General features: G+C 37.2%; 2 protein-coding genes across 2 annotated transcripts; one reads left to right on the top strand and one right to left on the bottom strand.

Annotated features, from left to right (window-relative positions):
- Positions 1 to 29: 29 nt before the first annotated feature.
- On the bottom strand, positions 30 to 7,905 carry nipsnap2 (nipsnap homolog 2). The gene is made up of 10 exons (XM_026941279.3): positions 7,782 to 7,905; positions 5,992 to 6,131; positions 5,348 to 5,393; positions 4,799 to 4,893; positions 3,708 to 3,778; positions 3,309 to 3,449; positions 1,943 to 1,974; positions 1,403 to 1,497; positions 1,234 to 1,317; positions 30 to 1,126 (listed from the first exon to the last, which is right to left on the bottom strand). The coding sequence occupies exons 1-10, from the start codon at positions 7,868 to 7,870 to the stop codon at positions 1,062 to 1,064; spliced, it is 858 nt and encodes a 285-aa protein (XP_026797080.1). The 5' UTR covers positions 7,871 to 7,905; the 3' UTR covers positions 30 to 1,061.
- A 3,675-nt stretch (positions 7,906 to 11,580) lies between these two features.
- Positions 11,581 to 16,051, top strand: LOC113543285 (succinate receptor 1). The gene is made up of 2 exons (XM_026941392.3): positions 11,581 to 11,827; positions 14,386 to 16,051. Exons 1-2 carry the CDS (start codon positions 11,807 to 11,809, stop codon positions 15,319 to 15,321), a joined length of 957 nt encoding a protein of 318 aa, XP_026797193.3. The 5' UTR covers positions 11,581 to 11,806; the 3' UTR covers positions 15,322 to 16,051.
- Positions 16,052 to 27,967: the final 11,916 nt, after the last annotated feature.

The following is a 27,967-nucleotide window of genomic DNA, read 5'->3' as shown; positions in this document are numbered from 1 at the left end:
TCATTATAAAAATGATACATTGATATAAATTGGGGAACAATGTATACTTTATTGTACAGGATCACTTGTATACCTATGGACTGATAGTACTGGTCATTGTTGTGATTTAATAAACTGCAACTGAAAAAAGCGAGGAAACAAATACATAGTGTACATATTTGAAACTGAGGTCAGAGCTCAATATCCATTTAACAGTAGCCTGCAAAATATAAATAAATAACAACTGTATCCTTATTTTTAAAAAAAAAAATTTTTTAAATGGCTGTTAAAAACTGGACATGCAGGTTTACTTTCTACATGCCATACAGTACAAGGATGTTTTCCAAACTTGTGTCTTTATAACCCCACAAAACAGAAAGTACAGTAGTTTACATACAGAGATGGAGTTTTCTGTTTACATGTCCTCAGACTGTAACTCTGAATGGAAAGAAAGTTATATATTATGCTTTTATAATGTAAAATAAATGTAAAAAAAAAAAAAAAAACACTGTTACCATCAAGCACATTTAAAGTGCCTTTTACAGTACTGTGCAAAGTGTAGATTTGACAATCATTTTTTCAGTTAACACACATTTAGCAGTAATGGAAAAATGAACAGGTTTTTTTTTTTTTTTTTTTTTTTTTACAGAGTTGATCAAAAACAATACAAATAAGCAAATGCAGCACCACTTAATATTAATTTAATAATTTAATTTAATAATAGAACATTTAAAGACCCTCTAATACTTTTTTTATATATGTTCCACTGAGTTGGGCCATAATGCTAACATTTAATGTGTGCAAAGATTCATTCTTATCAGAAGTTTATGGTTTGCTAAGGTTTGTTAACCAAAGACACTTGCAACATCATAAATCAAAGAATCTTTGGCCCTCAAGAAGCACAAAGTTCATATTAGGACATGTTTCTTTCAATGTATGCTCAATTTTCATTTGCTGGTGCAGATTTGGTATACTTTTTAATGACCAGAAAGAACAGCGAAATGGATTAAAATGCATGGTTTGGAGACATATACAGCATTGTTTCCCTTGTGAATGCATGGCTTTAGCTTGTGAAGAAAATATTACTTCAGGGGTGACGCCTTCATTGGAATCATAACCCTGGACTCCATGTGTTGAATCAGGGGCACTTAGAACAGGACGAGATTTTCAGATATGCAAGTTTAGTTACAAACAGAACAAGATGATGCTGTACAATGTGAAATGCTGTACAATATTGGATGCTAATAGGCTTACCTGTGTAGTAGACCACTTCATTCCAGCCCTCATGTTGCCATACTGCATTGCGAGTGTCCTCTCTGGACTGCAGGTCCTTATATGCTGACGGAGGTGAAAATAAGCACTAAGCACAGAGCTTACAGGAACAAAATATTCTGTGCTAGTACTTATCATGAAGTTTGCTTACCCCATAGGTGATGGACCATGTAGAGACTTCCTATCTGAGAGAAAAATCCTCCAACTGCCTCACGGTTCTGCTGCCGATAGCGAATGGCTCGAGCCCTGAACAAACCACACAAACATGTCAATAATGTAGAATAACATCTGATCCGTGGATTGTTGATTTTTGCTGATTCTTTTTTTTTAAATATGTGGTTAAAATATGTGATAAGTTAAAAAAAAAGATACAGGAGTATGCAAAAGCAGTAATTAACAGCAAACAATATTTATTAAAAGCACAGAATCTAAACAAATATATATTACATTGTTATAATTAATTAAAAAATATTATAAATGTTACACTGAATATACGAGGTCATATATTAATAATATTAATATTACATTAATAATATGAATGTCCCAGGGCTACTTATTGGAATGATTGCTTTCTAATGAACATCATGTTGGTCTGACTAGATTAGCGTCATACAGATTTTTTTTTTTTTTTTACACTTGGGAGTTTAAAAATGAACAGGAATTGAAGAGAATTACAATTTGGCTTTCTTACCAGTAATTTCCCCATTCAATCATGGTTCCTGGCTGCAAAAGAAAGAGATAATCATATGTTACATGCAGCAATTGCACACTGCAAAACATGTCTATCTGCCTTTCATGACTGGAATGTTGGTTATTAGCTAGAGCAGAGAGGCCTAGGTGATTCACACAAGGAGTGAAAACATGCCACAGCCAACATGTTTTAGCAGTCCCTAAAGCAAAATCAAGTTCCTGTGAATCAGGTCATGAAAGAGGTCAAGCTGATGAGGTGAGCAACATTCACAGGAGAGTTTCTGCTTAAGGGCATGAGCTAGCACACATGACCTGCGTACTAAGTGTTTCCTGGACTGTTCAACCGGTTGAGGTGGATAAGGGTGTCATATAATGCCATCCATTTGATACAGCAGATCTGTGGGCTGGAATCCACTAGGAAGCCACTAGGTTGTCCCAAGAATAGCAGTTAGATCTGTTTTGTTACTGAAGCAAGGTCTTGTCAGCCATTTCAGAGCCACAAGCAAGACTCTGTGAAGGGTAAATGTATAAAATAGTCGTAATACAACGCATGATGGCCTGACTGAAGCTAACTGACAAATGTAATAACATCTGCCACATGTTGGAGTGATGGAGCGACTGGCATTCTCAGTGAATCTAGCCTTCTTAGATGTGGAATTGAACAAAAACCACCATCCTTTTTTTTCAAACAAGAAAATAAGTTGAATAGAACCTCTAGTTTGAACTGCAGGGTCTACCTTTTAAATTGCACCTCTGTCCAAGATGGAACAAATGTCTTGGGATGAAGTGTAACTTTGTTGGGGTCTGATATCAACGAAGCCTTGAGCACCAAACAGGGTGAGTCTATGGGCCACTGTAGTCTCTGTATGGTACTGTCTAAGGCATACTCTTCAGAGTAAATACAGGGCACTCAGATACCTAACATGGGTGTGGCCTGTCCCCTACCTAAAGGCAGGTCCAAAGGGCTGATGTGCATACATCAGGAATCTGACAATGCATATAAACCAAGATAGCAGAGAGTTGCCCCATATCCTGGCCCAGTTGTCCCACTGCCAAGAGTGAGGTGTCAGTCAGCTCCCTTACAGAGGGCTCAACATCTACAGATGTTCATCTATACATGAAGGGAAGGCTCCAATGCTTGCAGCAAATTAGCTAACGTATTGCCAATGTGTGCTACATGCAATGCAATATCAGAAGTCCTCACCTGGGAGTCATCAATCTAGAGATAGGCTCAATCTAGAGATCTTAGCTCACACCTGGGTACAAAAACAGCCTTCACCCTCAGCCGAATGTATTCAACTATTGGTGCAAACAACCTAAAATGAAATGATCTAGTGAAGTCCTCAAAACACAGTTTTGTAACTCACTCTTAATTGGTACGATCGAAGTTCGTAGATATTTGGTCCCTCGCGTGGAACTGGCTCATTCCAGAAACTAAACTCCAGCAATAGCTGATTGCGACGAGAAAGCAGCATCTTCCCCCGTTCCTTTCTGTACTCCAAAAATTCCTGTTAAGTCCAAAACGACATGGAAATTCAGGGCTCAGTCAAATGCATTGATTACATGTGAGTAAATCAGACATTAAGTTTTTTTTTACTCTAAATAATGTCATCACTCTTGAATCCACACAAGCATTTAGCATTAGCTTTACCACTAATACGTCATCATGAAGGCAATAGTGAAGCTTTAGAATACTTTCCTCTCAACAGCTGGGGTGTCGTTTAAGCATATAAACACACCAAGACATTACTTAAATTGTCATATACCTTATTATTTTTCAGCTTATTCATGACTTCGGTCAGGGCAGGGTAGCCTCCACGGTACCTCCACAGATGGACTGTAGACAAAGAATTATACAGACCAGTTTGCACCCTCCAGAGTAACTCTTAATAATGTGTACAAAAATGTTTTACAATATGTTTACAGGATCACATTTCATTAATATTACTGCAAAAGTCACTGTGCTTGAAATACAGTATACCTGCTGTGATTACCCCTAGAAACACCTACTCTAGTGGACATGATCAGACTGTATATTGTCACACAGAACTGATATAGGGAATTTACTTTTTTAATAAAATCTCTCACAAAATATTGGCCCGCTGTCAAACTCTTAAGGTTTACCTTGCTGCAAGTATGTGGCAAAGTTATATTTTCAAAGGCAAATAGTTTTGTGGCCAACTGGCTTTTTCTGGCTAGCTTTATATAAAGAATTTAGATTTTTTCCAGCTGCTTTGTTTACTACAATTACTATAAAAAAGGAAAACCACTGATGTGAGTAAGTGGTAGACTTACCAGAACAGAAAACAAGCATCTGCTACCCTTAATGGAAGAAAATTTGACCACTAATGGTTAACTATTACCACTAGAGGTGAAGTAAATAATAATAATAATAATAATAATAATAATAAACGTAATTTGTCTGTAATGTGAATAATAATACTGTTGCCAGAAAAACAAACTGTAGTGGCAGCCAACTAGTGAACATGGTTGCTTTGAGTGTCAAACAATGGCAGCATCTTAGGGTGAAAACTAGACAATTCAATAATCATAAAATAAACCTTTACATACATCTTCTCAGTCACCAATTTGTCTACCCCTTCAATTTGTATTAATAAGTCTAGGATATGTAGCAAATCATCTTCAAGGTATGGCCAAATGCAACACTGCCAATGACTGAAATGTTTAAAAACCTTCAGAGATTTTGACTGAACAGGTTATTTAACAGGACTACGCATAACAAAAGACCACGATGGACAAAAACCTTGCCCAGATTAACAGAAAACACTAATAAAATCACATCTTCCTCCCATTTCTGTGGCCTGAAAGAACATGGTGCTTATCTGCAAGGTCCTACCAGCCTGGTCTTGCTCTCCATACCAGGTGTTCCATGTTCCCACCAGCTCACAGGGGTAGTATTTATCCGCATGGATCGAAGGCAACACATCTTCACTGTGGGTCACAATGTAGGCAAGGAGATCATCAGTAATTTATTTTATTAAAGCCTGAATATTGGGTATTGAATAGTACACTACAGGGACAATAGGGTTGACAGCAACAACAAATAATTCCAATCAAAATTCCAAATCCATTACCAAGATATTTTTATATCATTCATTTTGAGAAACAACGCCATTTTTAAATTCATTTTCTCAAAGTCACTGTCACTGAAATGCAGTTCAGGAATGGAGTGCAACAGATTCCTGTTCCTGCCAATCATCTCACAGGAATAGAACTGAATACGTATCGGATGGAGTTACACTACAGGCGAAATATCAGTACAGTCTCAAGGGTTTCCAACAGGCAATTCTTGATTAAGTAATTGAAAATAGTTCATTGGTTTGTAATTAATCACCAGGAACACTTGAGATATGAAAAAAAGAAATGGGAAAGGGTCGGTGCTTACCAGAGTTTGTTATAAGCATCCAGACATTCAGGCTTCACACTGTGAACTAAAATGAAGAAATCATTAGTTATTAATGACACTGTTAAACATTTCACTGCTTTCCTTCTCACAGTATCTTTAGCATCTTTAGCAAAATCTAGCATTTTACTCTAATTAATCCATTACAGTAAGCTTACTGTAATAATTGTTACAGTAATTTAATGTAAGTAGTTCTTCTAGTAAATTACTGTAGATATATATATATTTATAATATTCTAGATGTAATGGTACCATAAAGTTTTAGTATGTATCTTTCACCTGGAAAAGTGAATACCTTCAAAAATAATTTAAGGCACATAACTGGAGCTTAAGGACTACTAATACATTTAAAGCTTTACTCTAAAAACGAATTAAAAGTATCACATATGCACCTTCCCAAGCAAAAAATACATATTACAGGTACAAACGATCCTCGATAGTACCACCTCATTTCCGTGATACAGAAAAGTCTGGTCTGGTACCTTTATTTATAAGAGTTTATTGAGTAAGATTGGATTAGGTCGCTTCTGTTAAGATATCAGCTAAGCAAATAAAAGTAATTATTAACAATGACAAGCACGGATGTCTGAGAAAGTCAAACATTACTGACACACACTATTACTTACACTGAATTTTATAAAGGTTACTTTCTTCTTTCTTAGCCAGCAGGTGAGAGTGGGCGTCTTTTCTTGGGTCGACTTTACGCACAAATAGAGACTTGAACCAGCTCTCCTCTCGATTTCGGTGACCGGATGCCGACAATCCTCTAGGATAAGACATTATAATTATGTGTTTATATTGCATTGTATTGTAAGGTAAATATAATAAACCCTAATTATATCCCTGCTATAAAATCCAACCTGGTCCAACCAGCTACCAGTTGTAGGCACTGATAGGAAGAAAACAGTGTCTGTTTTCTACTACTAATAAAGTGTCTGTTTACTACTACTAATACTACATTATAAGACATGACATTTTTTAAAGAAAATAGCACAACAGTAACACTATTTGAATATCTCATTTAAACATTTATTGATCAATTTAATCCAGGTGGGAAATCATTTATCAGCTGGCAAAGATGGTCCACCAGTTTGACCAGCTTGGCCTGTGTAACCATTCCCCAGTCACGATTAAAAACCAAAGGTGATAGCGCCCTTTCTGTAATGGCACTGAGGCTTTGGAATGGTTTGCTCTCCTCTGTCAGATCCTCCCCTACAATAAATTAATCTAAAACATCCCTTAAAACTTATTTTTTACTTACTTACTTACTTTCCTTTATTGTCTTTGGCTTCACAACACATTATAACAAGACCAATACAATAAAAGACACTTAGATAACAACTCTAAAAGGTAAGATAGAATAAAATACCATACCATAGCCTCAACATTTCACTTTAGCATACACACACACACACACAATATATATATATATATATATATATATATATATATATATATATATATATATATATATATATATATATATTTTTTTCCTCATTTCTCCACACTCTCCCGTTTAACTGCTTATTTTCTGACCTTAGTTACATCTGGTTTGTTTTCTTATAGTAATTATTTGCTCATATATTTATTTCCATTCTTAATTATATTTCATGTTACCATTTTAACATATTTTTATTTCCCGTTATGCGTGATGCGCAGCACTTTGGTCAGCACTCATGTTGTAATAATGTGCTATATAAATAAACTTAATTTGACTTGACTTGACTTAACATGACTTGCCTTGACTAGCTGGTCATTCAACCAACCAACCAATCAAATGAATGAATAAATGAATTCATTTGTGAAGCCAAAGTCATGGGAAACAGTAAACTGCTACTACTGTTTTAACTAGGCCTGAAAACAGTTTCCTGTGCAGTGCAATCCCTTTATATAGTTCTCAATGGGAGCTCTATTAAAGTAACAACAACAACAACAACAACAACAACAACAACAAAACCTATTTAACATTGTTCAATACTATATTTCAGCAGCTGTAATTGTGTGGCTCAAAATAACTGCAATCAAGTGCTCTCAATCATGCCAAAACTGCCAAAACATAAAAAAAAAAATCTATGATCCCAGTGTCAATATCACTACATAGTGATTGTAATGTAACAGTATATTGAAATCTGTGTGTCCTTCAGCAATCAAGAGTCTGATTCATCCTTTAATAATGTACAGTTGCACTGATCTTGGCTTATCTGAGAGGTTTAGACTGAACAGAATTGATTATAAAAATGAAATGCATGCAAACATGTTTCATATAGAAGGAGAGGATGTGAATATGCTTTACTTTAGCTGAACTTGTATTTGACAGCATGTGCACCGTTATCTGATTCACTCCTGTATCTTTCTCTGATAACAAAAGCGTCGTGATGACGTCTACAAAACAGTAATGGAGATAAAATGTTCAGACCTGAAAAGAAGGACCTGCCCTTTCGTCCTGGCCCTGTATTTCGCCGAGCCAAGGCCGCTAAGACAGCGTTGAAGGACTCCAGTCGCCATCTTCACTGACAGGAGCCTGTTCTGTATGTCGGGAAGAAAAGGGTTAATAGTGTAATGCGCACTTCGTCCACCAGATGGCAGTCAAAGTCCTACTAGGGGACCTGACTTTTCAAAAAAAAAATTCTGGATGAAAAGGGACTCATTTTATATAGAAATATATGGATTTGTTTATAACATTAAACAGGGGTTGAACATCAAACAACATTAAACATCAACCTACAAACAGTTTTCAGTACCTTTTTCTTACATTTAGATATTTTTATCATTCCGTATGGGGCCCTGGAGGACTAGTGGTTAGGCCACAGTGCTCTCGCTGCTACAGCCCGGGTTCGATTCCAGGCCAGGAAACCAACCTGAGCCACTGGGGTTGTACATGACAGTGCACTCCCAGTGCTGGTCCCAAGCCTGGATAAAATTGGGGAGGGTTGCGTCAGGAAGGGCATCTGGTGTAAAAACTATACCAAATCAAATATGCAGAACCAATGATCTGCTGTGACAACCCCTAATGGGAGCAGCTGAAAGTACAACAGCAACATCATTTTGTATAGATCGCTAAATGGTGCATAAACAAACAACAAAATGAATTCATTCATTGGTGAATCAGTGTGGTGTGTGTGGACAGTCGAAAACGCAGAGCTGTTTACATCTGACACTTTGCATGCACCTCCAGTGACCACTTCTGTCTGTCTTTCATACATCATTTTCATTCTAACATTAGTCTTCCGCTGCATTTGTTTTCAGCAGAAATGTCCCATGAATCCTATCTCATGTACCTATACAGACTGTTTTCAAATGTTTCGATCACATGGTCTCTAACGAAACTTATAAATGAACAGGAGATGAGATGAGGACAGAAGCTAGGAAAAGCAGCTGCTTTCATCTCTGCTGTTATACACTGCCTGGCCAAAAAAAAAAAGTCGCACAATCTAATATTTAGTTGCACTGCATTTAGCTTTGATTACGGAATGCATTTGTCCTGGTATTGTTTCAACAACCTTATGCAACTTCACAACATTTATTTCCATCCAGAGTTGCATTAATTTTTGGCTGAGATCTTGCATTGAGGACAGGAGAGTCTAACCACTCCGTAAAGTCTTCTCCAGCACATCCCTAAGACTTTCAATGAGGTTTAGGTCAGGACTCTGTGGTGGCGAATTCATGTGTGAAAATGATCCCTGAACGACTCTTTCACAAGTTAAGCCTGATGAATCTTAGCATTTTCATCCTGGAATATGCCTGTGCCGTCAGGGAAGAAAAAGTCCATTGACGGGATAACCTGGTCATTCAGTACATTCAGGTGCTCAGCTGACTTCATTTTATTGCCGCACAATGAGGCTGAGCCTAGACCTGACCAGTTGATGCAACCCCAGATCATAACACTGCCTCCAGAGGCTTGTACAGTAGGCACTATGCATGACGGGTGAATCACTTCATGCGTTTCCTTTCTTACCCTGACACGCCCATTTCTTTGGAATAGTTTAAATATGATTTTATCAGACCACATGACCTTTTTCCATTGCTCCACAGTCCAGTCTTTATGCTCATTTTTTCAGATTAGTCTCACTAACAAATGGCTTTCTTGTGGCCACACAGCTGTTTAGTCCCAATCCTCTAAGTTCTCATCACATTGTGCGTGTGGAAATGCTCTTACTTCCACTATTAAACATAGCCGTGAGTTCTCCTGTCGATTGTTTTACGATGTGACGTCACCAAGCATTTTAAAGATCTCCGATCACGATCATTCAAGATTTTTTTCCGACTACATTTCTGCTGTAAAGTTGACGGTTCACCACTATCCTTCCAGGCTTTAATAATGCACTGGACATTTCATAACCCAGTTCCAGTGATTTCAGCAATCTCCTTAGTTGTTTTCTTTGCTTGATGCAGGCCAACAATTTACCCCTTCAGTAACATCTTTTCCATGACCATGGGATACGTAATCTGCCGTGGTTGTTTAAGAAATGAGAAGCTACACATTGCATCAGTTAAGGTTAGAAGAACTGTTTCCAGCTGAAACATATTAATCACTGCAGTAATGATCCAATCATAGGCTCTTAAGTATTTGCTTATTTAAACCCAAACAGCGACCTTTTTTTTGGCCAGGCAGTGTAGCATTGGCCCTTATCCATTAACTCAACATAGGCGAAATGTTCAGTGTGATTTTCAAACAGTCTCACAATGCTTACATATTTGCCAGCTAGGGCAATGACATAGTCATTAAGGTGGTCCTTTGTTTCTGTCCAGAACACATGAAGATGCTTTTATGTTCACACTATAAATGTTATTTGGTTGCATGCGTCCCAAACCATGTCCGAATGTGGTTTGAATAATCGGATCACAATATGTGTTTGAGACACACTGGACCCTGTTCATACCTGTTCTTAGTTCTGTCCACTTACATTTGGATCACCCAGGATGCATTTCAATGCCAGGTGTGAACAGGGCCAAATATGCAAAAATAGAGGAAATCAGGAGGGCCAAATACTTTTTCAGGTCACTGTAAATATATTTTGAATGTGAAATGCAGCTAGTCGATATTGCATTATATATACAGTCCCATCCATAAGCATTGGAATGGCAAGGCCATTTCTTTTGTTTTTGCTATACTGTTTTTGCTGTACACTGAAGACATAAGTTGTTTAACACATCTAGATGTAAATATCAGGAAATGAAAGCTGAAATTCTGATCTATCATCTCATATTCATCTTTTGATCTCAAACCCAAATGTCCTCAGTATATAGCAAAAATAATAGAATTGACCTTGGTGTTCCAATACTTTCAGAGGGGACTGTATCTTGACGCAGCAATATTACTAGTCATAAATTAATTATTGATATGTGAACTTTTAATAGTCAAAATTTAAATGTAGATATCTGCAGTTTGATTTTCTATTACTAACAATATAATTGCAGATTTTGAAAATTACATTTTTACTTGTAGAAACTGAATGGTGACTAAGACAGGCAGGAATTCAATGTAAGTCAATGGCAATATATGAATAGTCATATCTATATGAATTATGACTAGTAAAAATTCGTCATAATCCATTATGAATATGATGAAACAAAATTAATGACTACTTGAAAATGAAATAGATATCATAAGTAGATATCTTTATTGTAAACTGTGACTGTTAAAGAGTGCATTGCAGATATCTGAATCACTAGTAAAAATTGTTATGACTAGTAGGCCTTGAGGTATTTTATGCCAAAAAGGTTGCATATGAGGATGGTAGGCACCTTCTAGGAGCTGGAGACAGGATGAAGGTCTGGTATGCTAAAGGCACCATGTAAATGATCTATCTGGCAATGCCGACTCTGTGATTACAAAACCTGATGATATTTCATGTTCCTTAAAGCAACTGAAGATGCACACAAAACAGAGTTTCATATTTTTATGAAGCTGGTTTTAGTGTTGCTCAACTTCTAGTAAAAATGTTAAAATGTAGAAGTGTTAACCAATAAACCGTTATAAAATACTATGAAGTTTATTTGTGACATGTGAGACACTGAACACATTTTCAGTTCACTTCCGTTTCTGTTTGCACTGCGTTGCCACCCTAATCGACCAACAACGGTACAGCTGGAATAAAACCTTAATGTATAACACACTCGCAAAAGCTCCATCAAACTGAGTCAACAATGCTGAGTCAACAAAACTTATCACTCCTCCATCTGCACCTCTACGAAGGTCACACAAGTGACAATAAGTAAATAAACAGGAGAGAAATACGGATAGAGGCAGAGAAAGAAACAAGAAGCAGCAAAATGATCACTAGATTAGGTTGCATCAGTGTGTCATTGCATCAGATCTCTGGTTGGAAAGATACCAAATAAGTACAGTGTAGAGTTTGCACTTAATGACGATGTGCTATAAATGAGTAATGCGATGTTTTAAGGAACAAGGAACCATAAAACTGACTCACTCCCAGAGCCATGAGACCAAACATCACAATGGTAAGAATTCTTCAAATATACATAATTGTAAATATACATAAATATATATAATGTGTACTAGATAATGTGTACAAATATATATTAATGTGTATCATTACTGCTAAAGGGTATTATATATTATATATAATCTAATATTTAGGAAGAAAAATGATGACTTTGTTAAGCACAATCACTTTACTACTTACAGAGAGAGATATAAGTTAAGCTTAATCTTAAAAACAAGGAAGCAAGGTATGTATTATATACCAATGCTATATTTATCCACTTAATGCTTTAGTTTGATTTTGTATAAAAATCTAACCTCAACATTGGTTTATTTATGAATGGATTGATAATACTTAACTTTTTCAGGGGTCCTTCAAGGGTTCTTTAAGGTATCGCTGGATAATTAAGGGTTCTTAAAGCCCTTTCTGATAGTGAATCTGTTGTAGGGTTCGACATAGAACCTTCGAGTTCACCCAGAGGGACAGCTAAAGAACTATTAAGGTTTTTACATTTTCTAGGAGTGTAGCCATAGGCAAATTATGTTTTATGTGTATCAGATTATTTACGAAGTATCTAAGTATTTGCAGATGAAGTATAACCAAATCTGTTTATTCAGTCTTTCAAGTAATTAGACATATGATGGATTATAATTTTTTAATCATAAATCTGAAAAAAAAAAAAGAAAATGTAAATAAAAACCACAAAGAGCTTTGGCACATTTATTATAAATAAAAAAACTAAACTATCACATTTACACAAGTATTCAAGTCCTCTAGACCTTCTAATGTAAAATGAGTAAGAAAAAAAGGGCTTATTAGTTTTGCATAATTGTTTAGTAGAAATAAACCTGGTCTTTTAAACATCTTAATAAATAAACCTAATAAGCTGAAGCCTAATAAGCTTTATGCAAAGAAATTTTGCATGCTTTACATAAATTTCAATATTGTGATAAGAAATTTACTCTTGCATAGGTATAATCAAAGAAAATCTATCTATCTATTGGGCTCTATATTCATGGCCATGGCACGCACACAAAAACAAGGCTGTATATATATATTTATATGTTTATGTTTGTGAACATTTGCATGGTGTTATCATGGTGCAAATGTAACAAAGGGTTGGGTATCAGTGAATACATTACTAAGAGGTTTCCAAGCAAATCAGAAGCTGTCTTTCTAGTCACAAAGTTGAATACCTGATGTATAACATTTATCAGTACTTTTGAAAAGACCATGAGTGGCAAAACAAATTGGTAAAAAAAAGAGACAGGGTAAGCTTTGTCCATGGTATTGTTAACTTTTTAGAAAGCATTTTTTCACAGCCTTTGCTTGGCAGTTGGCACCTTCATACCCATTTTAAAAACCATTTTTTTATTTATTTGTTGGTTTCTAGATTTAGAGATCGACAGTGTGGTGTTTTTGGGGAAAGTAATAATAATCAGTCAACTACCGTAATGAAAACCAGCTAGTGCTTTTCATGTTTGCATGTCATACTCATTAGGGCATCCCTAATGATCCTAGATCCATCCCTGGTTGTGCAGCACAGTGATGTTTTTGTAATGACAGGATTTATGATTCACTTACAGATTTCTTGGCGATTTTATTGACAATAATAACCAGCTGGCTGAAAGAAGTTGCAAATATATCTTCTGTCTTAGGTATATTTTAGTGATAGCATAACAAATGCACAGTTTAGACTCACAATTAAAACAATTTATGAGCTAAAACCTAAACCCCAAATTCTCACTTGTGTTTATAAGAGAATTAAAGCCCCACGCCTGAGAAGATCTAAATAATCTGCTTTACACTAACTCTAATTATTCTGATTATTTTGAGATCATCATTTCAGTTCAGACTAAAGGTCACGAGAGGTCACACAACTGATCGTAAAGTTTATGATTCACTTATGTGTGTGCAAATACCCAGTAGGACAGATGGGTATGCATATCTCAGCTGCTGTGGATTTAAATGCTGGTTAAAATAAAACCTAGTGTGTGACATCATAAAAACCTTCCATATGAATTGCAACTGAGTAGCCACAACTAAGCTGTTTGTTCTTATTTTTTACAGTTATAATAATGAATTGTGTTGTATTTAGTTTGGTTCATTTGGATGAAATAGCCTATATATATATTGAAAGGCAGGATTGATATAAATTTGATATATTTTTTATAAATTTTTATATAAATTGTGAACATCGACAAAACCAGTTTTAAGGCTACATTTTAATAGAAAAATATTACCTTATCCCTGCGTCTGCACTAGGTGGGATTTTGGGGTAATGGATTTGAAAAGCACAGTGCATAGTGGATTCTGAATGTCACAAACCCTTTTGCACCACTCCACATATTAGCGGAGCACATAAATTTATGACCATAAATATAGGAACAGAGCTCCTACCTGGCTTGTGCCCAACCAAAAAAAAAAACACACCAACATTAAGCAGAAAATTACACTTACACTGGCATGAAAATAGAGCCCTTTATGTGCAGTAATTATCTGTACAATATGTTTATGGCATATGTATTTTGTATATGTACAAAATATTTATGGCAGGACTCTGACTTTATGCAGGACTCCAACTGTTCTGATGTCATCACTCCACTATTAGAGAGACTTTACCTCTCGCCTATGTATGGTCTGGAATTTACCATTGGCTTCATTGGAAACCTAGTGGTGGTCCTAGGCTATATATTTTGCCTCCCTGCTTGGAAGTCAACAAATGTGTACCTGTTTAACCTGGCTATTTCTGACCTCATCTTCCTGTGCACTTTACCCGAGCTGTCCTACAACTACGCTCACAACCTGAAGAAATTCAGTTTTGCACTATGTGTGGTTAATCGCTATATCCTCCATGTGAACATGTACTCCAGCATCCTTTTCATGATGTGGGTAAGTGTGGACCGGTTCTTGTTGCTGTGTCACCCACAGCGAGAACACATCCTGTTGACTGTCAAGGCCTCGTTGTGCATCACCATACTGAACTGGATCTGGGTGAATGCTCAAATCGCTCCCCTCATCGTCTTCATTATCCAGGACTTGAAGCAAAATGACTGGACAGCGTGTCATGATTTTGGGAGCCTGGGAGAGGCCAGAGTTACTCTGATCTACACCATAGTGCTCACCATAACTGGATATGTGCTGCCACTGGTGGGTATGTTTCTATCATCACAAAGGATGGTTTCTGTACTCGTGAAAAGAGAAGAACTGCTTGGAACATCCTTCCAAAGGCCAGTAAGAATAGTGAGGGCTGCAGCAATCATGTTTCTTGTGCTCTACACACCCATCCATATAATGAGGATTGTGCGTCTTGCATCTCGACTTCCTGAATTAAATTTGTCACACTGTGTCTTGGACTACATCAATGCAGTTTACATAGTGACACGGCCAATCGGATTTGCTCACAGTGTCATCAACCCTGTGTTTTACTTTCTCATGACAGACAGCTTTAAAGAAGCACTGCAGGACAAGTGGAGGCAGATTAAAAGGATGCTATTGACCTCACCATAAGCAAGTCTGACCTATCAAACAAAGACAGCACTGATAAAAAGTACCTTGCTTTCCAGTTTTACTGTTTTGTACATTTCTATACAGATAGATGATAAATTAAAATGAAAACCAACATAAAGTGTCTAAAACATCAAACTTATTTACCATGAGACAGAAAAAAATAAACCCATGTCAAATTGTTGCCTATTATTAACTGGAAAATTAAATAAAGCCATAGTTGTAAAGAGTGGTTATTTGAGTTACCACAGCCGTCAGCTCAAACCATTCTGATCATTCTTCGTTGAGCACGTTCATCAACAAGGCGTTTTGACCCACAGAACTGCTGCTCACTAGATGTTTTTCACACCATTCTGTGTAAACTTTAGAGACTGTTGTGAGTGAAAATTTTCTCATTATACTCAAATCAGCCCACCTGGCACCAAGAACCATGCCATAGTCAAAGTCACTGAGATCACATTTTCCCTCTGTATAATATGAACATTAAATGAAGCTCTTCACCTGTATCTGCATGATTGTTCCTATTAAAGTGGCCACTGAGTGTATATAAACATTGCTCCTTGTACCCCAGATGCATTTGATCAATCTTAACACATATGTTGTGTGATGGTTCGTTCTTGACTTTAGTTCCTGAGCTGTGTGCCCAAAACTGGGTACATTTCATTTTTGGCCAAACTATTCCTTTAATATAATTAAATGGCATTCATTATTATTCATTATTATAGTTTACAATTCAGTCCACCATTAAAGAATATACATGTTGTTTGTGACTTTCGTAGAATGTTTTTGTCTTGTGATTATATACATGATATGTCATTATATTATGTAACTTATTTAAAACAAATCCTGGTACTTGGTAAATTTCTATATTTTCCAAAGAGACAAAAATAAAATATAGTAATGTAAAACAAGAGTTATTTGCAGACATGTGCCTTTAGCTATTGTTTCAGCATTAAAATCCTATTATTCCACGACACTACTGAATAATTATGAAAAACAATGGGAGCTTCTTGAATAGTGTTTTCTGTAGTTACTGTATTTCTTTTGTTCCAATTAATTTAGTTATTATTAAGCAGAGAAATGTTACTAAAACTATGTCTTATTTTCAGTGGAATCCTGAACAGCAAAGTAATAAGCACTAATAATAAATAAACACTGGAAGACACATTACCCTACAAAAATGAACAGAAGTTTGGGATTTGACCTTGTCCACATGACAATTCACATATTTCACCCTTTTGTTCCTTCCTTGTTGAGTTTGCTGTTCTAACTGTAATTTTTCTCTATACATTAAAAAATACTGTAGAAGTGCTTGCTCTTTGATGACGAGCTCTAAACCACTTCTTCTTTGCCGCCCTCTCTTTCTGTGAAATTTTATATTTCTGTCTTTTATGGTCACTACAGGAACTAATGCTAAACCTCAGAGGGTTTGTCAAGAGCAAGACCACAGTAAAAATCTATTACATTTTCCTGGCCATGCACACAGTAAACAGGGACTTTCCTATCAGCTCATTTTTCCTTTACATTGTCAGGTAATGTTCATTTAGTGATGAAATGTATATGAAAAGAAGATGCTAAGTATACAGAATAACAAAGCATATGTTTTAAAGAAAAGCCCAGAAATTTAACATCATTTTAATGTAGATTTTATTGTAAGTAGATTTTTCTAAATGTTTGATACAACTTAGAACTAGATGACTTGCATTTTACCAGAAAATCTCATGTGACACTCAAAACCTTAGGTAGGGTACTAAATAAACTGAACAAATAACTAAACAAAAATAGATAGATAGATTGTTGAACCTGATAAATATGATGTGGCCCCAGATTTGATCAGCATATGAGAAATAAAGGCATCTCACGATATAACCATGAGCTCAAAGCTGCCCTCTAGTGTTCACTGTAAGCCATTGCAGAGATAATTTTGTCTGTGGTCTGAAGCTTAGTTGTGTTCGTGTAGATGTAAATAAGAAAAGCATGAATGTGTATTATATTTACATGTATATGTATAAAAAGCTGGCTTCTTTAGCCTACAGAAGATCAAAAAACACCTGTGGCAATTTGGAAAACCACCCTCCCTCCAAAGGAGAAATGGAGATCCAAGGTACCCACGTCTACTGTGAAGACAACCATGAAAATAAACATCCCATCACCTTGCATTGTGGGATTGTGGGGAGATGTACATGTAGGTGTTGTGTGTAGACTTAGTGTAATGGACACTCAGGCTAATATTCACTTTAAATTTATGGCTGTAGAGGGCCTCCTAGTGGTCAGGGCCCCTGGACATATGCCTTGCCGGGGCAGTGATCCATTCCTATTCCGGAGTAAACGTGTTTGTGCACACAAAAACAAGGAAATGGTGCACGCAAAAGAAAATCAGATTAATAAAAACTTTGTGTATGAATACGTGCACTTTGTTTCTGCTTTATAAATCACAACCTTCTTGAAAATGTGCAAATCTCCTGCCCTGTTACTGTCCACAAATATCCATAAATGGTCAATGCAAATGAATTTGAATGTTCCATTCATTGTTGACTGATGTAGCAGTGACAATGGCGGAGAAAAAAAAAAAAACACAAAAAGAGGAATTTTGGGAATGCAAAGTGGAAGTTGTGCTGGAGATCAAAAAAAAAAAATACACAATTACCACTACTGAAAACTTGATAAATGAGATAACAGAAATAAATGGGATCATGTCTGAAATACCAGTGCCATTAAAAGAGCTTTCAACGATTCACAATCAGCACGTGACATCCTCACGCAGTCTGGCAGTGTGAAGATTACACTCATCTGATGGGTAAGATGTGAATTGGTTACTCAGTTTGTTGGTTGGGGGAGATGAGGAGGGGGCGCCCATTTTGCAGTGCCATTTTGTGCAACAGAGCACATGCCCTCACAATCCAGCAGACATTTTCTTGTTGGTATAGCAGTCTCCCACCTGTTGCATCCAGACAATGTCATCGCCTTTTAAGCAGGCCAGTGGTGCGTACGACAACAACAACAACAAAAAAACGCATGTCATTGTAGCGTGTCTCCTCTACAGTTGTTTAGGGAATTGTCAATTGTCAAAAGCAGATTCATTCTGACTAGCAACATGAATGCAGCCATTTGCTCCTATTTGGGAATTTTAAACCAGTTTAAACCTCAGCACATAGTTCTAAGAGAATGGCTCTTAGAAATCTAAACTGGCTCTTTAGTCAGTCATCATTGCTGGCAAGAAATTCCAGACCCATTTTTGAGCATACACACCATTTATAAATGAGGATGGACAGCCATAAACACCATGTTTGGTGAAGAAACCTACAATGAAAAACAACTGGAAACCATGCTGGGATGACATGGAGTTAGGCTTGCGCTGTTGGAGGATGACCACCTTGACCTTGATAGTGGTGTAGCGGTGAGACCACTGCAGATCACACCAAACCCTGAACAAAATAAATACTTCAGGGCATATTTGCAGGAGTTACTGACTTAAAAGACACATACTTCATGACATGCTGCAGAGAAATAACCAGTCTCCTTGAAATTCAAGCTTCTTATGTCTTATGATAAACCAAGAAATGACTATTGCCACCCCCAACCCGTCTTTTTTACAATAACAATGTAACATGTATAAATTGTATGCGATAGAGCCCTATACTCTATATTTATTTCTAACAATTAATTACCTTGTAAGAAACTGTTTAGAAGAAAAATGGAACACAAGAGCATGCAAAGAACAGAATTCTTTAGGCAAAGTTGGAGCTCACAGTATGCCATCAGTCATGTAAACTATTAAGCTCTCCTGGGTTTCATGAAGTGGCACTCTAAGGATAATTTGGCATATGTTGGCCTCAGGAAATATTTGTAATGAGTGTCTGCTTCATGAAGGAACCAGAAAATGTTAAAGAAAGCCCAGTGTAGGTACAACTATGGCTCCCACTCTTTATTACACAGATAGGTGTTAACCACGGCTTGTGGTCCTTGACCACAAATGAATTTGCCACTAAATGTATTGATTACCAGATTAAGCGTTGTAATATATACTGACCACCAAATTCAATGTCCTGATGTAAAATATTAAAAAAAAATTTTTTTAAATATTAAATGTCGACCCATCTATTGTTTCTCAAAACTGCACATACATCAGTACAATACATCAGCTCTATTTTACTTAATTTCTTAATAGGCTGCACACATAAGTTTATACCCTCAACATCAATCAGCTAATCCCTCCAGAAGCCGATAGTCTGGTTTTCATGATTCCTTCAATTGTTGTCCATTTCTGAGAAGCACACCTCAAACATAGAGGACAGGTATTTTGCTTCAAGCATCTTTGCAGCATTTAGGAAAAGAGCTTTGAAAATAGCTCCTCAGTTCATGGAGCAGCCCAATGGTGTTAAACCCCTTCTGAAAACTGTGAAACAAACAAACAAAAAACATTACTCAAAGTCAAGATTTTTAGATCCCTGAAGTACAGTAAGTTATAAGTACATCCACTCACTGTGTCATTGCAGCATGGGTATGTCCACTGGTGTAATATTCTATAGCTGACTGGGCCATTCCTCTTCTCTACTGAAGTAACACAACAAGGGCTCCCAATACATTGAGGCTGTCCTCTGCCTTATCTATTAGGTATATAACACAGCTGCAAAAAGAGGTAGTTAGGAAAGAACTGTGGCCTAACACCACCAACTGGCCTCAGGAGCTGAACAAAAACACAAAAGAGAGACTAACATAGCATCAACTGCATACAACAGCTGTCATTTTATTGAGATAGAGTCAAGCAATTATTTCATTGTTGTGCCTTCATGAGTAACCTGAGATACTCTCTGGTTAGTCCTCCTTAATCTACAGCCACCTCTGCCATACCATTACTGTCCACAAAGACAATATCTAGTTTTGCCTGAGGATCAAATAGGCACATTTCAAATGCTTGGATGCTGCCCTTCGAAACATTCCTGCAGACATTAGAATAAACACACTAATATGTTTGCTGGTAGGACAGTGTTTGATATCAACTCTGCTGACCAGCTTCATCATGTTGGTTTTCAGATCAATTCTGTAAAGAGAAATTGCAACACTCATCTGTAGCTACTTCTATATGTAGCACAACATTGCTTATGCATGTGTTGAATGAACATGAGTTCACTGAGAGTTGCAGCAGGAGAAGACAGACCAGCTGGGAGGTGCTGTATAAGGAAATGAGGTGATTCAGGTGCAGACCACTGTACATTCTACCCATTTATTGCCACGACCTGATCAAATGCATTCTTCAAAGTATCAGGAAAGGACTAGTCCAGAGAAATATCCATAAGGGGCTTGAGGAGAAGAGGTAGGGCTTCATCAACTAGAGGTCTTGCCGTCTTGTTGCTCGCCCTGCCTGGTCTATGTCATGTGAAATACCTGGAGACACATCAGTGACAATTTCTTGCCAGGACCCAATCAGTCCTAAATCCCCTGCTAAAGGATCAAAACCTGGCCAATTGTCTCCCAATATTACTGGTTGGGAAAGGTGGGGACTAACCACCATCTTTATGCTTTGCTTATGTCCCTGGTATATAATTGTTAGGCACTAGAGTATATATGTGCACGTCATTATTTATACAGCTCACCTTCACCTCCAAACACCTTTCCAGTGCCACATTTTGAATCAGGTTTTAGTGGATCAAGGTCTGCACACTGCCCAAATCCACCAATGCCTGATGTATACCCTTTTGAGCTCTGGATTGGGGAAGAGCCGTATATAAGAGCATGTATAACTGTATAACTTCTGATTTATAACTCCTGATATAAACAATAATGCCTGTAATATCTGACAGCTGAGAGATACAATTTTTTATACCACACTCCATACACACAGCCACAGATCTCTCTACTCTTTAACCTAAATGAGCTTTTCAACTGCACTCAGTACAAAAGCTCACACAACACAAACAAACAACTGTCTGTATGTTTTATTTAATTATTATTATCTCATACAACCTACCGCTTTATATCCCTGTATCCTCCAAACCCATTACTATTGTCAGTCTCCAGTCCCTATTTGTACACGTGTACCTCTGACCCTACATAGAGTCATATCTTATATCAGCCCTGGTTGCATACTGTGTATGATGATGTTAACTTCACTTTACTCACATGTAACTCATAGCAATAATAATTAACTTTACACTTTATGGAATGTAAGAAGAATCAGCTCACAAGTTAGAAGAACAAAAATAATTTATTATCTCCATAATCTGGATTCAGACTTCTGTTTTCTACAAGAGACACATCTGACAGAGACTGAATCCAAGAAGCTTACAGTGAAATGGATAGACCAGACACATTATAGCCACTTAATTCTAAAAAATGTAATCTGTAAAAACATCTCATACTCTCACAATACTACAATTATAGATCCTGAGGGTTACTATGCTATATTCAATGGCACTACTGGCAAGGACACAGTAAGAATAGCCTACAATAGCCTACATACACTATATGGCTAAAAGTTAGTGGACAACAGAACATCACAGCCATATGTGGGCTTCCCAACTGTCACAAAATACACATAATTGTATAGGATGTCTTTGTATGAGGTAGCATTACAGTTTCCCTTCACTGGAACTAAGGGGCCCAAAATTGTTCCATATGACAATGCCCCTTTGCACAGAGAAAGGTCCATGAAGACATGATTTGCCAAGGTTGGAGTGGAAGAACCTGCATGGGCTGCACAAAGCCCTGACCTCAGCCCCTCAGGATGATTGGAACACTGACTGTACCCCTGGTCTCCTTGCCCGACATCAGCGCCAGACCTCACTAATGGTCTTGTGGCTGAATGGGCGAAACCCCACAGCCACATTCCAAAATCTAGTGGAAAGACTTCCTAGAAGATTGGAAGTTATTGTACCAGAAAGTGGTCACTAAATCTGGAAAGGGATGTTCAGAAAGCACATATGAATGCTATGGCCAGGTGTACAGAAACTTTTGGCCATATCTTGCATATGGCACCAACTCAGACTCTCCTAATTTCTTTTTCTCAGAACTTTGTAATTGCCTCCATTCAGTCACAATCATAGATGGTTATTTAAATATCATTTTAAGTCAGAAATGACTCTGATGCTCATACTCCTATTTATGCAATTGCACTTATGACTATATAGTACACAGGAATAAAATGGAAATTATTTATAATCTCACTATCCAGTGTCACCCAGATGAGGACTTTCCTTTTGAGTCTGGTTCCTCTCAAGGCATCTTCCTCATATTGTCTCAGGGAGTTTTTCTTGCCATTGTTGCCTCTGGCTTCCTCATTAGTGATAGATTTATACATTTAAAATTTTCATCGGAAGCATATGCAAATAAAATTTAATTGTATTGAATTGAAAATTGAATTTAAAAAATGGTACCTTTGAGAGAGTTGCAAGGTGAAAATCATTGGTAACAGAGAGGAACATAAAGGCTCATCTCACATTTGCCAAAAAAAATCACCAAAAAAATGTTCTGTGGACTGGTGAGTCAAAATTGGAAATGGTAACCATTACATATAGTGTAAAGATAACAGAGCATTCACAATAAGAACATTATACCTACAGTCAAACATGGTGGTAGTGTGATAGTGTGGGGATGCTTTGCTGCTTCTGGGCCTGGGTGACTTGCCATAATTGATCAATAATTCTGCTCTCTACCAGAAAATCCTGAAGATGGATGTCCGGTCGTCAGTCTGTGAACTGAAGGTCAAGTGCATTTGAGTTATGCAGCGAGACAATGATTTGAAAAACAAGTCCACTTCTGAAAGGCTCAAAAGAAACAAAATTAAGGTTTTTGAATAACCTAGACAAAATACTGATTTGACCCCCATTGAGATGCTGTGGCAGTTGTAATACCTGAAAGTTAATGCGCAAAAACCCTCCAATGTGGCTGAATTGAAGCAATTCTGCAAAGAAAAGTAGGCCAAAATTCCTCTGCAGTGATGTGAAAGACTGATCTCCAGTTATTGGAAGCATTTGGTTGCACAACCTCTTATTAGGTTTAGGGATGAATTACTTTTTCACATATAGGTGACACTGGTGGTGATATACAGATGTATAGATATACACTGATGAGCCAAGACATTATGACTACTCACAGATGAAGTGAATAACATTCATTATAAAAGTATGGGAAATATTAGACAGTAAGCTAAAAGGTTCTTATAATTGATGTGTTGGATGCGTGAGAAATGGGCAGGCATGAGTGACTATCACAAGGGTCAAATCATTATAGCCAGACCACTGGGTTGGCGCATCTACAAAATGGCAGGCATTGTGTGGTGAATATATACCAACAGTGATAGATAGATAGATAGATAGATAGATAGATAGATAGATAGATAGATAGATTCTTTATTGTCATTGCACAGGGTACAACGAAATTGAGTGTCCCGCCCTCATGTTGCATAAGAATAAAATAAAAGGAGTAAGGGATAACGTAAATATAAAAGGATATAAATATTAACATAAATGATCAGATCTGTTCAGTTAAGATAGTAAAGCTGCTAAGATATTGCACTTAACATATTGCACATTTGAACAATGTGATCCGGTAAGATTTATACATTTTAAATATAACAGTAGAAATTAAAATTAAAATAAAACTAAGGTATTGCACATTATAGTATTGCACATTTGTTTGTTGAATTGCTATTTTGTCTTATGTACAAATTTTTGCAGTTGGGGATAAATAAATATGAAGTAAGAGTTTATAGACGTGAGTGTGTGTGTGTAGTGCAAATAGTTCCTAACATTCAGTGATGGTGTTTCTTAGCGTTCAGTTCTCGAATGACTCTGGGGTAGAAACAGATCCTGAGTCTGTTTGTGCATGATGTGATGGACCTGAAACATCTGCCAGAGGGCAGAAGATCAAACAGATGGTGTCCAGAGTGGGTTTGGTCTTTCAATATGTTGCTTGCTCTGCTGTGGCAAGCGAGAGCTGAATAGCTCTTCAAGAGAGAGAAGTGAACAGCCAGTGATTTTTTGGGAGGTGTTGATAATCCTCTGAAGGGCTTTCCTGTCTGCTGCCGAGCAGCTGGCGTATCATACAGTGATACAGTACGTCAGCACGCTCTCAATGGAGCAGCAGTAGTAGGACAACAGCAGATCCTCCTGTAAGTTGTTTTTCCTGAGAGTCCTCTGGAAATAGAGTCACTGTTGTACCATCTTTTCCAATGTTATGGTGTTTGTGGTCCAGGAGAGATCATCAGCAATCAATGTGTGCATCAATGTGTGTACCCAAGAACCTGAAGGTAGAGACCCTTTCCATACAGTCTCCATTGATGTGTATTGGACCAGGAGCTGTGCTACACTTACGAAAGTTTATGATGAGTTCCTTTGTTTTTGTGGTTTTCAGGATGAGATTGTTTTCTGAACACCACGCTGTCAGTCTTTGGACTTCACCCCTGTAGGCTGTTTATCACCTTCTGAGATGAGACCGACCACAGTTGTGTCATCCGCAAACTTAATGATGTTGTTGGTGGGATGGGTTCATGCACAGTCATGAGTGTAGAGGGCATAAAGTATTGAGCCCCAAAGTGTGGGGTGCCAGTGCTGTTTGTAAGCTTGGAAGAGAGGTGGTAGCCTAGACTAAAAGACTGGTAGCGATTTGTTAGAAAATCCTTAATCCAGTGGCAGATGGGTTGGGAAAGTCCAAGATTGACAAGTTTGGTGACTAATCTACTTGGGATAACAGTATTGAAGGCAGAGCTGAAGTCTAGTAAAAGCATCCTCACATACTTCCCCTGGTGTTCCAGGTGGGTTAATGCAGTGTGAAGGGCAGTGGCAATGGCATCTTCTGTGGATCTATTTGCTCTGTGGGCAAATTGGTGGGGATCAAAGGATGGTGGGAGACTGGCTTTGATGTGCTGCAGGATCAGCCTCTCGAAGCACTTCATTATAACTGGAGTGAATGCGACTGGGCGGTAATCATTGAGGCCGGAGGCAAGACTATTTTTTGGGAGATGATAATGGAATGATAATGGCAGACTTCAGGCAGGGTGGTATGCTGAATGTAGACAGAGATAGGTTGAAGATCTTTGTACAGACAGCAGAAAGCTGGTTTGCACATTCCTTCAGCACCCATCTTGTCACGCCATCAGGGCCAGCAGCTTTCGTAGGGTTCACTGATTTGAGCACACGCCTCACATCATGCTGCTGCACCGTGAGGATATGGTTTTAGGAGACTGATGGAGATGTCAGGACAGTCTCTGCTGTTCTCGCCTCATAGCGTGCAAAGAAACAATTAAGTTCCCCTGCCAGTGAGGCGTCGCCTTCAGCAGTCATGCGGTTGCTGGTCTTGTATTTGATGATGTGCTGAATACCTGAATACCTGAATACTTGGTAACGTGCTGAAAACAGTGGTCTGAGGAGGAATAAACCATGAACTGGTGACAGGGTTTTGGACACACAAGGCTCATCAAAGTGTCAGGGCAACAATTCACAAGTCACAGAAAATTTTAACGATGGTTACTCTACACTGTTACATGGGTCTGGTGCCCTAAAGGCACCGTGTAAATAAACCATCTGGCGATGCTGGCTCTGTGATTCCGAAACCTGATTATTTTTCATGTTATTTTTCAAGCAACTAAGCAATGCACACAATACAGTTGTATATTTTAAGAATGCTGGTTTTAGTATTGTTCCACTTTATGGTAAAATAGTAAAAAGCTTGAACTGAACAGAAATGTTAACAATTAACCCGGTATAAACTACTATCATAGTTATTTGTGAAATTTGAGACACTAAACTCATTTTCAGCTCACTTCAGGTGTTTCTGCTTGCACTACATTAACACTCTGACTGAGCAACAATAATAACCTGGAATCAACCTGGAATCAAACCTCACTGTACAAGGCACTTGCAAAAGCTCCATCAAACTGATTCAACAATGATGAATGAACAAAACTTATCACCCCTCCATTTGCACCTCTATAAAGGTCACAGAAATGACAATAAGCAAATAGACAGGAGTGAAAGACAGACATGGAGGCAGAGAAAGAAAGAAGAAAAGCGATCATTGCATCAGATTGCATCAGTGTGTCATTGCATCAGATCTCTGGTTAGAAAAATACCAAATAAATACAGTGTACACTTTACACTTAATGATGATGATGTGCTACAAATGGGTGGTGCAATGATTTTTGGAATAAGAAACCCTGAAAAGCTGACTTCACACTCCCAAAGCCAACAGACCAAACAGCGCAATGGTAAGAATGCTTCAAATATACATACTTTGAGAAAGTGAATGTGTACTAGATAATGTATATAAATATGTATTAATGAGTACCACTACTCATTATTCATAAGGTTACCATACTGGTAAGGTTATTCTATTGTCATTAATTTTTTTTTTCCATCAAATGATCTAAAATTTGGGAAGAAAAAGCACAAGTGGTTCTGCACAACTGCTTTACTACTTACTGTAAGAGATTAGTTTAGTTAAGTTTAGTTTATTGTTAAAAATTTAAGCCAGGTATGAATTATGTATATATGTTTATTACCTAATGCATTAGTTTGATTACATATAACTCTATCCTCAACATTGGCTGGTTACTATACTGGTTGGTAAAAGTATTTTTAATACTTACCCTTTTCAAGGGTTCATGAAGCATTCTTTAAGGTTTCACTGGATAATTAATGGTTCTTATTTTCCATGAAAATGTTGTCTTTGAAGCCCTTTCTGATGGGGAAACATTCTGTTGTAGGGTTTGACAAAGAACATTTAAGAATTCACCACTATAGAACTATTAAGGTTTCTCAATTTTCTAGGAGTGTAGCCATAGGCAAGTTATGTTTTATGTGTCAGATTATTTACAAAGCATCTGAAAACTCCAAAAAGGTGTGGCACATTTATTATACATAAAAACTAAAATATCACATTTACATAAGTATTCAAATCATTTATACCCTGTACAGTCTGTAAAGTAAAGGTACTAATTGTTTAGTAGTAATAAACCTGGTCTTTTAAACCTTTTCTTTATAAATAAAAATAATAGGCTAAAGGCCAATAAGCTTTATGCAAAGAAATTTTGCATGCTTTAAATAAATCTCATTATTGTGATGAGAAATCCCCTGTGTGAAATTAGCTCTTGCATACCACAGAGAATTTGGGCTCTATTTTCATGGCCATGGTGCACGCATAAAAACAAGGTCATATTTTCGTGAGCGTCTTTGCAGGTGTTAACATGGCACAAATGTAAACAGGGGTTGGGTTTCATTGAATACATTACTACAAGTTGTCCAATCAAATTTGCTCCTTTTGTTTTCTTTACTATCCAAGGGTGTGCTGTGCAGCACAGTGACGTTTTTGTAAAGACATTACGTAAAGAATTGCCATTTAGTAGCCACAACTAAGTTGTTTGCTCAAGTGTGTTGTATTTATTTAGCATTTAGATGAAGTAGCGTCTTTATATTGAAATGCATATTATGTTAGATAATACAATACACATTAGTGCAACGCATTAATTTATTACCACAAAAATAGCAAGAGAGCTCAAGGGCAAAAATTTTGGATTGCACCCAACCAAAAAAAAAAAAAAAAACACACCAGCAGTAACCAGCAAATTATGGTTGCATTGGCATGAAAATAGAACCATTTATGTGAAGTAATTGTATGTACAATAATCTTTATGGCTGCAGGACAACTGTTCCAG

The sequence above is a fragment of the Pangasianodon hypophthalmus genome, chromosome 21, assembly GCF_027358585.1.
Source record: "Pangasianodon hypophthalmus isolate fPanHyp1 chromosome 21, fPanHyp1.pri, whole genome shotgun sequence".
NCBI classification, from domain to species: Eukaryota; Metazoa; Chordata; class Actinopteri; order Siluriformes; family Pangasiidae; genus Pangasianodon; species Pangasianodon hypophthalmus.
This window is presented reverse-complemented; position numbering and strand designations above follow the sequence as displayed.